Source organism: Erigeron canadensis, chromosome 8 (genome assembly GCF_010389155.1).
Source record: "Erigeron canadensis isolate Cc75 chromosome 8, C_canadensis_v1, whole genome shotgun sequence".
NCBI classification, from domain to species: Eukaryota; Viridiplantae; Streptophyta; class Magnoliopsida; order Asterales; family Asteraceae; genus Erigeron; species Erigeron canadensis.
In genome coordinates this window covers 43,429,785-43,446,311 of record NC_057768.1, presented here as the reverse complement: position 1 = coordinate 43,446,311, position 16,527 = coordinate 43,429,785, and the positions used below count along the sequence as shown (strand labels likewise).

General features: G+C 37.7%; 3 protein-coding genes and 1 pseudogene across 3 annotated transcripts; all 4 read left to right on the top strand.

The window, feature by feature from the left end:
- The first annotated feature begins 123 nt into the window (after positions 1 to 123).
- Positions 124 to 1,957, top strand: LOC122579818 (berberine bridge enzyme-like 8). Its single transcript, XM_043752053.1, has one exon. The coding sequence runs from the start codon at positions 137 to 139 to the stop codon at positions 1,805 to 1,807; it is 1,671 nt and encodes a 556-aa protein (XP_043607988.1). The 5' UTR covers positions 124 to 136; the 3' UTR covers positions 1,808 to 1,957.
- Positions 1,958 to 4,293: 2,336 nt separating this feature from the next.
- Positions 4,294 to 6,212, top strand: LOC122578344 (tetrahydrocannabinolic acid synthase-like). Its single transcript, XM_043750289.1, has one exon. It carries the CDS (start codon positions 4,343 to 4,345, stop codon positions 5,993 to 5,995), a length of 1,653 nt encoding a protein of 550 aa, XP_043606224.1. The 5' UTR covers positions 4,294 to 4,342; the 3' UTR covers positions 5,996 to 6,212.
- A 1,336-nt stretch (positions 6,213 to 7,548) lies between these two features.
- LOC122580532 lies at positions 7,549 to 9,192 on the top strand (annotated as a pseudogene).
- A 4,978-nt stretch (positions 9,193 to 14,170) lies between these two features.
- On the top strand, positions 14,171 to 15,814 carry LOC122580582 (tetrahydrocannabinolic acid synthase-like). Its single transcript, XM_043752852.1, has one exon. It carries the CDS (start codon positions 14,171 to 14,173, stop codon positions 15,812 to 15,814), a length of 1,644 nt encoding a protein of 547 aa, XP_043608787.1.
- The last annotated feature ends 713 nt before the right edge of the window (positions 15,815 to 16,527 follow it).

Here is a 16,527-nt window from a genome sequence, read left to right as displayed (position 1 = left end):
CCTCCCTTCCACGGTTTTTACCAAAAAAACTTTCATTTGATGATGAGCAAACACATTTTACACTCCTGTATATTCTTGATTTAGAGTATAAATACAGATTCATTGGCATTGCTTGATATCACACCAAGTTTCAAACATGAACAACTCCACTCATCATCATCAACTAATCACCTCTTATTTGCTCTTAATAATCTTGGTTGTTGTTGCTCTTTCTTTTTCTGTTTCTTTCGGAGCATTATTGTCTTCCATAATCGATGATGATCCAACACCGAATTCCGCAGATTTCATAACCTGCCTCCAATCCAACTCCAACAACGTCACCTCCATTTCAGAACTCATTTTCACCCCATCAAATGCTTCTTTCCTACCCATTTGGGGAGCCAGAGTCAACAACCTTCGATTCAATCATTCCGGCACTCCTAAACCCTCAATCATCGTCACTCCCATCCACGAAACCCAGGTCCGTACGGTTCTTTTATGCACAAAAGAACACGGATACGAACTCAGAATCAGGAGCGGGGGCCACGACTTCGAGGCCCTTTCGTCCACTGCTGACGTTCCTTTTGTGATGCTTGATCTCAACAGAATGAGAGATATCGATGTCGATGTCGCAAACAGAACCGCATTCATCCAGACCGGTGCTGTCCTTGGTGAACTATATTATGCTATTACTAACAAGACCGATACTCTGTATTTTCCGGCTGGTCTTTGCCCGACAGTCGGTGTTACGGGCTTCTTGAGCGGTGGTGGCTATGGAAACCTCCTCAGAAAGTACGGCACTGGTGCCGATAATGTATTGGATGTTCGGTTCATGGATGTGAATGGAAATATACTTGACAGGAAGTCGATGGGCGAAGATTTGTTTTGGGCGATTCGTGGTGGCGGTGCTTCCAGTTTCGGAATTGTACTTAGTTGGAAACTGAGGTTGGTTGCGGTACCCGAAATAGTTACTGTCTTTTTGGTTAATAAAACTTTAGAAGAAGGCGGCTCGGAGATCTTTTATAAGTATCAAACGGTTGTACCAAATATTGACCGGAATTTGCAAATAAGAGCTCAGATTCGTAGTGAAAGTATTGGCAATAGTACGGACAGAAGGGTGCGGTTTCTTTTCGATGGGGTTTATTTAGGGACTACTGACACGTTGCTCCCGTTGCTGGAGAAGAATTTCCCCGAGCTCAACGTGACGCGAGAAATATGCGAAGAAGGGAGAATGGTCCAGTCGACGCTTTTATTTGGAGGATATGCACGAAACACCTCAACCGAGCTTCTTGCATCCCGAACGCCTGCGTTTCGGCTCAACAGCAAAAGCAAATCAGACTATGTACGGACGCCCATTCCGAGAAGTGGGCTGAAACAGATCTGGAAAATGGTGAGCGAAAATGACGGATCGGAGTTATTGATCATGTATCCTTTTGGTGGAAGGATGAATGACTTGTCAGACACCGCGATTCCGTACCCTCATAGAGCCGGGGTGTTGTACCAGTTTCATCAGCTGGTTAATTTCAACAGTGAAACCTCAGACACAACACCAACAGCACTAAGACGTATAAACTGGATGATACGGTTCCATAACAAAATAGAAAGGTATGTGTCAAAGAACCCAAGGGAGGCGTATTCGAACTACAATGATCTTGATTTGGGTGTTGGAAGTGCTACTTATGAGGAAGCAAGTGTTTGGGGCGAGAGGTACTGGAAGAGAAGCAACTTTAAGAAGTTGATTCGTATCAAAGCCATAGTTGATCCGGAGAATTTCTTTAGACACCCACAAAGTATCCCGGTCTTCTCAAGATACCAATCAGACATGTGATCTAGCTAATTGAAGTGCATTTGGTCATTGTTTTCCTTTTTGTGCCTTTTTAGGAAATTACTAGCTACTTAGTGCTGATTACTATGTAAGAACATGAAAAAGCCTGTTTAATTAAGAAGCAATAAATTACTAATGAATTTTCTTCTTTAATATATACTTGCCAAGTTATATCTATACTTGTTATGTATGTGTTCTGAAGCCTTAAAATTCACAACCTGCTGACATAGACATCATATATGTTCTGAAAGCCTTAATATTCCTCTACGGTATTGCTTCACGGATCCTAAAGTTTTTTATATGTGATGTGAATTGTATGTTGTGTTGTATCACACAACCATTTTATTTTAAAAACTTATAGTTCAATAGACATTAATTGTAAAAACAACAGTATTAGATAGAAATTTGAAAGTGATTCAGTATTTTAGTTTAGTGCCTTGCCGACATGCATGTACCACTGCCCACTGGAAGAAATGTTTCTTAGAATACAAACAAAACCAGTTTTTCCGTTAACAAACTCTTAAGGCTGTTCGGAGTGGGGGGTTTTGCTCCCGACGCTGCCCCTTTGCCGCCAGCTACACCGCCCCGAGGGGCGACTTCGTCAAAAAAATCCTTGGCCGATCAATATTCATCGCCTTTCTCTTCTCTTTTTTCAAAATTTTTCTAGCCTTTAACGGCTCTTTTTGACCCTTTTTAAATTTTTCATTTTTTAAAAAAATCTTTATATATATATATACTCCTCATTCATTTTATATAAACTAAAACCCTCTCTTCCTAAGAAATAATTTTGGCACGAGCTTGGGTCGAGGTGGCAGACGACCCGTTGTGCAGGAATTATCAAAAGGAACGTACGTTTTGGTCGAAAGTGACCCAGCTTTTTCTCGCTTATGAAAACAAACCATCCACATATCGAGATTTAGATGCGGTGACCGCTAAATGGCACCGCATGCGTACAAACATTCACGTATTCGATATGATGTTCATCCATGTGAACCGTGGTTGAAGGTTACTTTAGATCAGTGAATACATGGACGGTTTAGAATGAATCAAAAGATTTGGAAAAAAAAAATCACGTTTGGCCGGATTTTGGTGGTGGTGGTGGCTGGAAGAAGGAAGAAGATAGAGAATGAATGAGGAAGAAGAATGGTGTGTTTTTATGTAAGTGGACAATTAAATCCTGACTAACGGGCCCAAACTAACAGAAGTTAGTGTCAGGGGCTTCTGGCAACGAAAATGAAAAAGTCATGGACCATTTGTACCGGAAAAAAAACACAAGGGGCTAAACGCTAAAGTGACAAACCACAACGACCATTTGTGACATTTTCTCTAGTTTTAACTAAAGCTAAATAAAATGGTTAATCTACGCTATCTCGCTCTGGTTCCCCTAAATACAGAATTTGAATACCGGGAAGAAATACACTTAGAGTTGAAAATTACTTCGATTTCACACACCTATTTGAGAAGGTTTGACAAGGAAGCAAACACATAACAACCAACAGAAACATTAAACAATAGGACCTTATGTTCACATTATTTTACATTTTACAGAATCACATTTGTTAGTACTGTTGGACATATTATTGAACACTTTGTAGAGATTGAATATATATTAGTCAAAAAGTATAAAAATAATCAAAAGTACTCTACATCAATGTTAATTCCATTAATCATGATGGAACTAGATAACAATTGCTTATCAATAATATTCAAGATGATTATTTTACCTAATGAAATTAACTATTTTGGAAGTTGTGGTTTTGGCTTCTCTGTACATTTTCTGGTGAAACAAGCTAGTACAACCAGCTTGTAAGCAAATATATATATATAGCGGGTGCTCTGGACACTTTCAAGATTGCTCCGTCAAAACAATGCAATCATGGGATATGTGGAAATCAAGGAAATTGCATGAAAGAAAAAAAAAACTTTAAATTCACATGGTAGCCGCCATCTACGTTATTGGGCTTAATTTGTGTTGTTGTATGGTTGTGTATGTTATGTTTGGTAAACATCAAATCGATCACTTCGAATCTGGATACTTCTAATTAAAAAAGACTGACTTTTATGCTCTCACGGTCTTCAACCTTGAAATTTCTTTTTATTTTTTCTACATTATACGGCCAATGCTATTGAAGAATAGTCACACCTTCAAATTATCGCTATCATATATAATCAGATCGTACAAGTTTTTTAATTAATAGCTAACTAAATTAAGCTGTTATTGTGAATTATAAATTCTTAGTTGGGATTTAATTTTATTGTGTAGTAGTAAACACCCACCAATTAACTTAATTATATATAGTTGTGTTTAATCCGAAATCCTTTATTTCATTTGAATGACGACAATCACGTACAATGAAAGTAAAATCACTGGCCGGCCAACAGATGGCTTTTGAAATTTCCATCTTATCCGAGACTTTTCTAACCCTCATATTCATTCACCATTATATATAACCAATTAAGTTTATATATATAGATATAAAAAAAAAAAAAAAAAGTACATCCATCCATTAGTTATTGATCGATCAAACTCACCAAAACATGAAGAAGTTTCAACTAATTAGCTTTTCTCTACTCATATTAATTCCGGCTCTTTGTTTCTCTACTGTTACATGGGGGGCTGCTTTATCCACAATTCTTGATGTCACACCAGATTCTGAAGATTTCTTAAGCTGCCTACAATCCAATTATTATTCCAACAATGTCACCTTTATCTCTCAACTCGTTTTTACACCGGCTAATTCTTCCTTCCTACCCATTTGGGAAGCTAGAGTTAAAAACCTTAGATTCATTAAATCCTCCACTTCTAAACCATCGGTTATTGTCACCCCTGTTGACGAATCCCAAATCCGAACTACTCTTTTGTGCAGCAAGAAACACGGATACGAGATGAGGGTCAGGTGCGGTGGCCATGACTTAGAGGGCCTTTCGTCCACTGCTGATGTTCCGTTTGTTATGCTTGATCTTACTAATATGAGATCTGTAGACGTTGACGTTGCAAATAGGACCGCATGGGTCCAGGGTGGCGCTGTACTTGGTGAGGTCTACTATGCTATATCACAGAAGACCGATACCTTGTATTTCCCTGCTGGTCTTTGTTCCACGGTGGGTGTTGGTGGGTACTTGAGTGGCGGCGGCTATGGAAACCTGATTAGAAAGTACGGTACTGGTGCTGATAATGTTGTGGATGTTCGGTTCATGGATGTCAATGGAAATATTCTTGACAGAAAGTCAATGGGCGAAGATTTGTTTTGGGCGATTCGTGGTGGTGGAGCTTCAAGTTTCGGAATCGTTCTTGCTTGGAAGCTGAGGTTGGTTCCTGTGCCAGAATTAGTAACTATTTTCTCTGTTAACAAAACTTTGGAAGAAGGCGCTACAGAAATCTTGCATAAATTTCAATATGTTGTACCAAATGGTGACAAAAATCTAAGCATAAGAGTTACAATATCTAGCGCATATATAACAAACACTACCAAGAAGACTATCAATGTTATGTTCAATGGAATATATCAGGGGACAATTGACACATTGCTTCCGTTGTTAGACGAAAGGTTTCCAGAGCTCAATGTCACAAGAGAAATTTGTGAAGAAGTCAGAATGGTTCAGGCCTCCCTTGTATTTGGAGGCTATACAAGCAACACCTCAACCGAGATTCTTCTAACCCGGTCTTCCAATATTATTTTAAATGGGAAAAATAAACTAGACTATGTACGAACACCGATCCCCATAACCGGACTCAAAAGGATATGGAGAAAGGTGTTTGAAAATGACGGCTCAGAGGTTCTATACATGCACCCTTTTGGTGGAAAGAATGATGAGTATTCAGAGACAGCAATACCATATCCTCATAGAGCTGGGGTTCTGTACCAGTTTCACCAGCAGGTTACTTTTAACGATCAAATATCAGACACTACCCCAACATCACTTCGGCGAATAAATTGGCTGAGAAGCTTCAATGAGTATATAACGCCTTATGTGTCAAAGAACCCAAGGGAGGCGTATTCAAACTACAATGATCTTGATTTGGGTGTTGGAAGTGAGACTTATGAAGAGGCAAGTGTTTGGGGCGAGAGATACTGGAAGAGAAGCAACTTCAAGAAGTTGATTCGCATCAAAGCCATAGTTGATCCTGAGAATTTCTTCAAACACCCACAAAGTATTCCGGTTTTCTCAAAATCTCTCTCGGACGTGTAGTGATCGAAGTGCTTTATTTTTGCTGTGTCTATGGCATGATTGTAAAATATGGATATATAATTACCTTTACCCCCCCTTCCCATAGCATGTTTAAGAAAACAATAAGATGTCATTGGTTCTTCTGGCCTATATATGTAGTACTCTTTAACCCAATAATCGAATGTATCAAAGTATGCCTTTTTTTGGAACACATAAATATATTATATTGAAACGAAAAGGGTCACGGCCTATCTCATCAAACAATTCAGTACTAGCTAGTAAATTAATATATTAATTAGTTGATGTCTAATGAAGTTTTCGGCCGTTATAATGTTGGCCGATCTAACTTTGAATATTTAGAGAGTGTTTGGTTAATAAATGAGATTGATAAGGCCTTCCAAATTATGTCATACAATTTTTCACTTTCAGAATGTATCAAGAATTTCACGTACACCATATATATACGACTAATACCATCAGAAATTGTCATGTCTACATGGAGATGTACGTCATCCCAGTAACGTGGCCGTGGCACTAGGGGTTCAATTCTCAGAGGATAGTTAGATGAACACCGATCGAGAACGAGGTGTTCACCCCATCCAACTCTTCTTAACCTGCCTCCAATCCAAATCCAATCCTGAAACAACACTATTATCACGTACTTCCCATTTATATTGTAATGATCGATAGCTTCACATTTAGTAGTCCTGGACCTAAAAAGTAAAAACAACGGCTTTTAAAAAAGAAAAAGTAGTTACCAAACATCGGACAGTATATCGGTCTGAAAGTGCTTCAACAAGTCACTATTATAAAGTACATGATTTATAACTAATATAAGTATCTCAGTAAATAAATTATAAGATGGTGAATGCGCATGCGCATGCCGGCCATATGGATAGGGTGTCGGAAAACCATGGAGGCCGGGATAGCGCGCAGGTGGTGAAGTGGATTTCAGAAAGGGATCATTAGAATTTAATTAGTATTTTAGCGTCGTTAGTTGGGCGTTGGTTTAATTTCGGTATCTCCATATGCAATATCCCAGTATCCCACGTAATTGGTTTTATATAAAAGGTTTTCTAGTCATTATTTTATTTAGTACTAATGTCAACACAAATGTACAAAATATAATTTTGAAATTCAGAATAGAAAAAAAAAAAAAACATTACAAGCTTTTACTTAGTATAACACTATTATGAACATCTGAAATTAGTTTCCAGTCATTTATACACCTGACACTGATCATATTTTTAACAATTGATGACATTTCATTTTAACTTTAGTGTTTTGCTTTTGTATTTCAATATTCGCTTAAAAATACTTGCGTTGTGATAAACTACTAACTAATTACTTATAATATATAGTCAAAAGTACTAAGGTTTTGCCTCTTAAAAAATGGTAGTAAGTAAGTAAGTGAGATTTTTCTATCAAGGAAGAATCAACTGGTTGCATGGAAGAAATTGGTTTTTCCCTATCTACTCCTGATATATTATAGCTCTAAACTATTAGCTAGTCGGCTCTATTATATATAAAACCATTCACATGCATTACAAGATGAAACTAATTACAAAAAAAACATGAAAAGGTCTCAACAACTAACCTCATGCGTGTTCCTTTTTGTTCTAACTATTTCTTTCTCTGTTTCATTGGGAGCATTATCCTCCATTATTCTTGATGTCACTCCTGATGGTGAAGACTTCATAAGTTGTGTTCAATCAACCTCCGAAAATTTTACTGCCATATCCCAACTCATTTTTACCTTCGCCAACTCTTCTTTCCTACCTATATGGGGAGCTAGAGTCAACAACCTTAGATTCAATACCTCTTCCACTCCTAAACCTTCTATCATAGTAACCCCTGACAACGAACTCCAGGTCCGTACGGCTCTTTTATGTAACAAAAGAAATGGATACGAACTGAGGGTCAGGTGCGGTGGCCACGACTTTGAGGGCCTTTCGTCCATTGCTGATGTGCCATTTGTCATGCTTGATCTCAACCGAATGAGATCTGTAGATGTTGATGTAGGAAACAGAACCGCATGGGTCCAAGGTGGGGCCGTGCTTGGTGAAGTTTACTACGCTATTAGTAATAAGACCGATAGTTTGTATTTCCCTGCTGGTGTTTGCCCCACGGTGGGTGTTGGTGGGTTCTTAAGTGGAGGTGGTTATGGAAACCTTATTAGGAAATATGGTATGGGTGGTGATAACGTTGTTGATGTTCGGTTCATGAACGTCAACGGTGTTGTTCTAAATAGGAAGTCGATGGGCGAAGATTTGTTTTGGGCGATTCGTGGTGCCGGTGCTTCCAGTTTTGGAATTGTTCTTGCATGGAAGCTGAGGTTGGTCCCTGTGCCAGAGTTAGTAACTATATTCTTAGTGAACAAAACTTTAGAAGAAGGTGCCACGGACATTGTAAACAAATTTCAATATGTCATACCAAGTGGCGATCGTAATTTAAGCATAAGAATTTCGATGTCTAGTGTCTTTATTGGAAACACTACATCGAAGACCATAAATTTTTTGTTTATGGGGATTTATCAGGGCAGAATCGATGCATTGCTTCCATTACTAAACACAACGCTCCCAGAGCTTAACGTCACACGAGAGATTTGCCAAGAAGTGAGAATGGTCCAGGCATCCCTTGTATTTGGAAATTTATCGAGTGACACCCCAACCGAGGTTCTTCTAACCTGACCTCCCAGTGTTAGCTTCAACACCAAAAGCAAGCTAGACTATATACGAACACCTATTCCCATACAAGGGCTTAGAAAGTTATGGACAAAGATGTTTGAAAATGACGGATCAGAGATTCTGATCATGCACCCTTTTGGCGGAAGAAATGATGAGATTCCAGAGACAGCTATTCCATTTCCTCATAGAGCTGGGGTGTTATACCAATTGCACCAAATGGTTAGTTTTTTCGATCAAGACTCAGACTCGACGCCAATATCACTCCAGCGTATACAGTGGTTGAGAACGTTCAATGATCTTATAGCACCGTATGTGTCAAGGAACCCACGGGAGGCGTATTCCAACTATAATGATCTTGATTTAGGTTTTGAAGCCGGTTCATATGAACAAGCAAGTGTTTGGGGCGAGAGATACTGGAAGAGGCGCAACTTTAAGAAATTGATAAGCATCAAAGCCGTAGCGGATCCAGAGAATTTCTTTAGACACCCACAAAGCATACCGGTTTTCCCAACATATTTCACAGACATGTGATGCCTTTCAATTTAAGTGTCTGTATTATATTCCCTTTCTTTCGTATGACTATGAATAAACAATGAGCAATAAAAATATCCAAGGTTCAGTTTGTTTTTAATGTCTTAATTATCCGACTAAAATAATTGTATATTTTTCATATAAAACTTAATAGGCTGGATATATATGTATTTATTAATAGGGGACAAATCAAGTGAAAACACTTTTAAAATGAGAAGACGGTGAAAACACTTAAAAACTACATTTTGATACATTAAAAGCTCATAAAATTAACATAACGTGTAATTAATTATCATTATTTAATTGTTTAACAACACATTAACCGGTCAACTTCGAGAAAATCAAAATGGAAGATGATTTTTTTGATTTTAACGGATCAATTTGTTGTTAACACTTAAATTATGGTAATTAGTTAAGTAATAGTAACTTTTATAGACTTTTAATGCATCAAAATTATATTTTTAAGTGTTATTAACGTGTTCTTATTTTAAGGGTGTTATCACTATAGTGTTATCCTTTATATATCATATATATATATATATATATATTGAGAACTATTTTTTTAAACCACGAGAACTCTCAAATTATGTATTATATCACATGTTTATTTTTTCATTAACATGTCAAATGATATAAAAAAGTATGTTGTAGAAGAAACTTTTTTTAAAAACCTTCAAAACTGCCTTTTGTGAACTTATGAATGAATATGTTCACGTTTTCGTTCACATGTAAACAAATGAGTATATATAAGGCTTTGAAAAAAACTTTCTTCTGCAACATATATTTTTATAACGTTTCACATGTGAATGAACAAAAAAAAACATATGATCTAATACAAAATTTAAGAGTTCTCAAGGTTCTTACAAATACATGGGTTCTCAAAATAAGGGTCCTCTTATTTGCACAAAAATAAATTTATTCATAGAAAAATTAACGAGAAACCGAAAAATGAGATAATGAATGTAACCTCAAGCTGTATACAATATACATTTATTAGACTCTAGCTAGTCAACATAATTTATGCACCATTAACAATTTCCATTTCTCATTTACCCTACCACTAATTGGCCGACATTTGTCCTTATAAATCTAATAGTGTAAGACAAATTTTGATAGTGGTGTACCCTCTGGCCGGCCCAACCATCACCCCACCTGCTCTATGCAGATGAGGTGATCCTCATTGGGTAGTGGTCTAAAACCTACATCGCCAATATTGTTAGGATCATGCAAGGTTTCTACCTGGTCTCGGGCCTTAAAGTCAACCTCAACAAGTCCAGTTTCTATGGATTTGGCCTCACCCATTCAGATATAACCTATGCAGAATCCATTCTTAATTGCAAAGAAGGTCAACTCCCCATGACTTACCTTGGGCTCACCGTTGGAGCCAACATGCCCCTTAAAAAGAACTGGCAGCCTGTCACTGATATTTTTGAAAATCGCCTTTCAAAATGGAAAGCTTGTACCCTCTCACTTGGTGGCCGAATCACCCTAATCTGCTCCGTTCTTGACAGTCTCCCTTCTTACTTTTTCTCGCAGTATAAGGCCCAGGTATGTGTTCTTTCCAAATTATAGTCAATTAGAAGATCTTTTTGGGGGGAGGATCCTCTTCCTCAAACAAAATTCCCTGGATTTGTTGGGATCGTGTCATCGCTCCTTTGGACTTGGGCAAGCTTGGGTTGGGTTGTTTAGCTACAAAAAACATATCCTTACTTTCTAAATGGTGGTGGAGATATCGTAATGAACCCAACAGTTTATGGGACCGTACCATATCTGCCATCCACCACTCATCTAGGGAATTGTACCCCTCTTCCCTTTAAATCCGGTTTGGTGGGTGCTTGGTGCACCATTGCAAAACTAAGCCCCCACCTTGCCGAATTTGATATTTCCTTTCAAAGTCTGATCACAGGTACTATTGGAGACGGTTCTGCTATTCGCTTTTGGATTGACACTTGGATCAAGAATGAAGCCATATGCATGACTTTCCCTAACCTCTTCAGATTAGAAAGAATACAGGGGTGCGCTATTAGAGACCAATACGCTGGTAACAATGTCTTCCCCAAGTGGAGGTGGGAGTGGAATTCGCCTCCAACATCACCGAATGAACTCTTCCAACTCCAAGCTTTACTATCTTTGATTCAACATGTAAGCCTCTCAATTGATAAAGATTCCTGGAAATGGGCCATTGATTAATCTGGCAACTTTACTGTCAAGTCAATGAGAAATCACATCCAAAAAGCCTTCAACGGACCAAGTTACTACATGGACCTTCCCTTGGAATCGGTTGGCTCGTACTAAGGCCAACATTATGGGCTGGCGACTCGAGCTGAACCGTTTACCCACCCGCGGCCATCTTATAAAGAGGAATATACACCTAATCAACACTGCTTGCCCCGTCTGCAACATTCATGAAGAATCTGCAAACACTTCCTCAGCTGTGACTTCGCTCGCATGTTATGGGCTGCCATGCTAAACTGGTGCAAATTACCACCATTGTCTCCCATCAACATACACGATCTCTTCATGCTGCATAAAGACCCTGCAATCAGCCCAAACAAGACCAAACACATCAATCTCGTCATTCTCGCCTACTGTTGGACCATTTAAAAGATAAGGAACAACTGTGTCTTCTCAAACAAACCTCTCTCGATTCGATCCGCTATCAAGGAGCTCAAGGCATCTAGCTTCCTTTGGCTTGTCAATAGATTGGAACACCCCCTGATCACTTGGCAAAATTGGATATCATTTTGTTTCTAATCCTGAGCTAAAGCGTGATACTACTCTCTGTAATCGACTTTGTACTTTTTGAACTAGCACCTTGCTAGTTAATTGGTACTTAGTTTTAAAAAATTGAATGTTAAAAAAGAAAAAAGAAAAATGGTGTATGGAGTAGAAAAACATGATTTATATGCGTCACATTTACTAAGATGGTGAAGGCATATGACCACATGGTGGTTGTAAAACCTTCATGGAAAGATGGTGATGTTTAGATTTAGGCCTATCACAATAAGGGGCTCATCTACACCTCTTTCATACTGGTACGTCAGCTTTTCTCTCTCCTTATCCACCTATTTCACACCCACTAACAATAACACCTTTTCCACAACTTTATATATTTCTATTTTATATTTATTCAAAAGTTAAATCTACTTTTATTTACATTAATTAAAAAAATAACACTAATAAAAAACTTTAGGGGCTATAATAAAAACTTATACAAGTTTTGGCCTAAAATGAAAATTAATAAAAAAAAGTCAAAAGCTAGTCTTCATATTCAGTATCTATCATCTATATACTATCATAAATATATGGGATGTGATACTTGTACCACTACTTTTGATAAATATACCCCAGTGGTGCATTAAACGTTTGTACAGTTAACTGTATAACATGTACAATGTGGTAAATCTATCGAAAACTGTTGTACGAATATTACTACTCTAAATATATAGATATATACACCTGCACCTATATAAAAACACACATATATATATATTGATAATAAGAAATATTAAAAAAAAAACTCACAGCGGCCCCACTCTCTTCCTCATCAAAGTGTGTCGATCGGTCGATGGGGAGGGACAAAGAAGTGCATCGACGAGATGCTCACAATAAGGGCATCGTCGACGAGCCCTTCGAAGGGTTGTTGACGAGCCTATTGTGATAGGCCTTAGAACTCAATGATTTTATTGGGGTTAGTTGTATAGGTTTTCTGAATCTTCATTATTAATACTCGTATGTATATACACACTTCATTGTTTTATCTTTAATATTTATGTTTATAACAAATTAAGACGACTACTTATACTTGGAAGTTCTTATTTCTTAATATAAGAAAAATAACTAATACGGAATAGTGTTCGATCAAGCCCAATACAGATATAACCAAGACCATAACAATAAATAAGACTAATTTTGACAAAGTGATTGTAGGAAGTAAACGGCTACATTGAAATGGTTATGTTGTTGTTCTACTCGTTGTTCCCTTTTTATTCTCTTTTATATAGAGAGCAGCAACCAACCTTTAAGCATAAAAGCAATCGTCCAAGGTTTCTCTTAACCCATATATGTTTTGTCAACCCATGCAACTAAGCCCATTGCTCAAGTCAACCATGGAGAGTCCAAGCCTAGCTAGTCTTTATCACGAGTTCATCACTTGCAAGTTGCAACTTTACATTTTCCGACTCTATCAAAAAGTGAAACGAGACTTGCAACATTTAAATATTATATATTTGTTTAGATAGTAAAAGTGAAGCAAAAGATTGGATCCTAATCGTAAATTCAACAGTACATATATATTATGAAGACCTTAATTAAGAGAGATTCCCAAGCTGGCTTACATTTTTAATTTGTTCAAAACAACTGACGTACATAATATGCTTGTGAGTTTATATTGTTAGTTCTCGGAAATAAGAATCCAAGTGAGAATAGTCGGAAAACACATTCCCATTTCCAATCAATATTCAATACACATCGATATCTATATCTATATATAATAATAAAAATGTTGATTATTATTATACAAAATTTATGAATGAATTGAAGGAAGGTAATATGTACAAAATAAAGTGACAAATTTAATTATATTGTGTACGTGAATGTTATTTTCTGAGTAATCATATCTTCAATATTTCATATTTCCAATTAGAAAAATAGAAACTACTTGAATTGTGATAAATTAACTACTTGTCAAAAGTACTATATATATATATATTACTTTTGCCTCTAGAAAAGTAGAACAGCTAAGATGTTTCCTATCAAGAAAAAGTCAACTAACAAAGTTGAAGAATGTTTTCTTCTGAGTAATGTTCCACTCTTTCGTTCCGTGGTTTTTTCATCTACCCCGACCAATATGTAATATTAATATATAACCCCCATTAGCAGACGTTTTGGCAGCCATTAGCTAGCTAATGGACTCTATTATAAATAAACCAGTGGCATTACAAGATAGATGAAACTCACAAATCGATCAATTACAAACATGAAGAACAACTTTCAGCTAATTACCTCTTGTGTGTTCCTCTTGGTTCTAAGTTTTTCTTTCACTTCTTCATGGGGAGCATTATCCTCCATTCTTGATGTCACACCTAATGGTGGCGATTTCGTTAACTGTGTTCAATCAACCTCTAATAATTTTACTGCCATGTCCCAACTCATTTTTACTTCCGTCAACGCTTCTTTCCTGCCCATTTGGGGAGCTAGAGTCAACAATCTTAGATTCAACACCTCTTCCACTCCTAAACCTTCAATCATCGTAACCCCTGACAACGAACTCCAGGTCCGTACGACTCTTCTATGCAGCAAGAGGTACGGATACGAGCTGAGGGTCAGGTGTGGTGGTCATGACTTTGAGGGCCTTTCGTCCAGTGCTGATGTTCCATTTGTCATGCTTGACCTCAACAGAATGAGATCCGTAGATGTTGACGTTGAAAACGCCACCGCATGGGTCCAAGGTGGGGCCGTGCTTGGTGAACTCTACTACGCTATTAGTAACAAGACCGATAGCTTGTATTTCCCGGCTGGTGTTTGCGCTACGGTGGGTGTTGGTGGGTTCTTAAGCGGAGGTGGCTATGGAAACCTTATTAGGAAATATGGTACCGGTGGTGATAACGTTGTTGATGTTCGGTTCATGAACGTCAACGGGGTTATTCAAAATAGGAAGACGATGGGCGAAGATTTGTTTTGGGCGATTCGTGGTGCTGGTGCTTCTAGTTTTGGAATTGTTCTTGCATGGAAACTAAGGCTGGTTCCGGTGCCAGAGTTGGTAACTGTTTTCTTAGTGAACAAAACTTTAGAAGAAGGCGCCACGGAAATTGTAAACAAATTCCAATATGTCATACCAAGTGGTGATCGTGATTTAAGCATAAGAGTTTCGATGTCCAGTGTCTTTATTGGCAACACTACCTCAAAGACCATAAGAGTTATGTTTGAAGGGATTTATCAAGGAAGAATCGATGCGTTGCTTCCATTGCTGAACGAAACGCTCCCCGAGCTTAACGTCACAAGGGAGGTTTGCCAAGAAGTGAGAATGGTCCAGACATCCCTAGTATTTGGAGGCTTACCGGCCGACACCCCAATCGAGGTTCTTCGGTCCCGAAACCCCAGCATTAGCTTGAACACTAAAAGCAAGCTAGACTATATACGATCACCGATTCCTATACAAGGGCTTAGAAAGATATGGACAAAGATGTTTGAAAACGACGGATCAGAGATTCTGATTATGCACCCTTTTGGAGGAAGGAATGATGAGATTTCAGAGACCGCCATTCCATTCCCTCATAGAGCTGGAGTATTGTACCAGTTTCACCAAATGGTTAATTTTTTCGACCAAGAGTCAGACTCGACGCCAGTATCACTCAAGCGTATTCAATGGATAAGATCTTTCAATGATCTTATAGCACCGTATATGTCAAGGAACCCACGGGAGGCGTACTCCAACTACAATGATCTTGATTTGGGTTTTGAAGCTGGTTCTTATGAACAAGCGAGTGTTTGGGGCGAGAGATACTGGAAAAGACGCAACTTTAAGAAGTTGATTAGCATTAAAGCCGTAGTTGATCCGGAGAATTTTTTCAAACACCCGCAAAGCATACCAGTATTCCCAACATATTTAGCGGACATGTGACGTTTTTCCATTTAGGAACGTTATGCAAGTATTTATTCTGCTCTTTTGTAGCGACGATTTCTGTATTAATTGTTTTTCCTTTTTTAATTTGTATGAAAATGAATAATAAACAGTGAGCAATAAAAGAAACAAATTCTAGGATATGTATGTATAATTTAATATCTTTGCACAACCATAAATTTATTCATAACAAAGTTAAAACCAAGTTAACGAGAAGCTAGAACGTAATGAGACAAATGAATATAACCCCAAACTCCCCAACGATTATAGACCCACATAAATTATACACTTGTTAAATAACTTTCCATTTCTCATATACCCTACCAATTTTTTTGGTATTTGTCCTATCAAATCTAAATGATTAAAACAAAACTAGGTGGTGGTGTATGAGGTAGAAAAACACGATTTATATGCGTCACACTTATCAAAATTTGGTGGACGCATATAGGACAATATGGTGGTTGGAACCCTTGAGGAAAGATGGTAAATTTAATCTACGTTATATATTGGATGATGATTCTCTCGAATTCTAACCTGGCCAAGATTCAGTTATCACTTTTGAATCATGGCCATTGATTATAATTTACCCTTTAAGTTGTTTTCAATTTGAGGAATCTCCATCCTTATATATATACTCATTTGTTAACATGTGAACAAAAACATGAACATATTAATTCACAAGTTCACAAAATGCTATTTTGAAGGGTTTATAT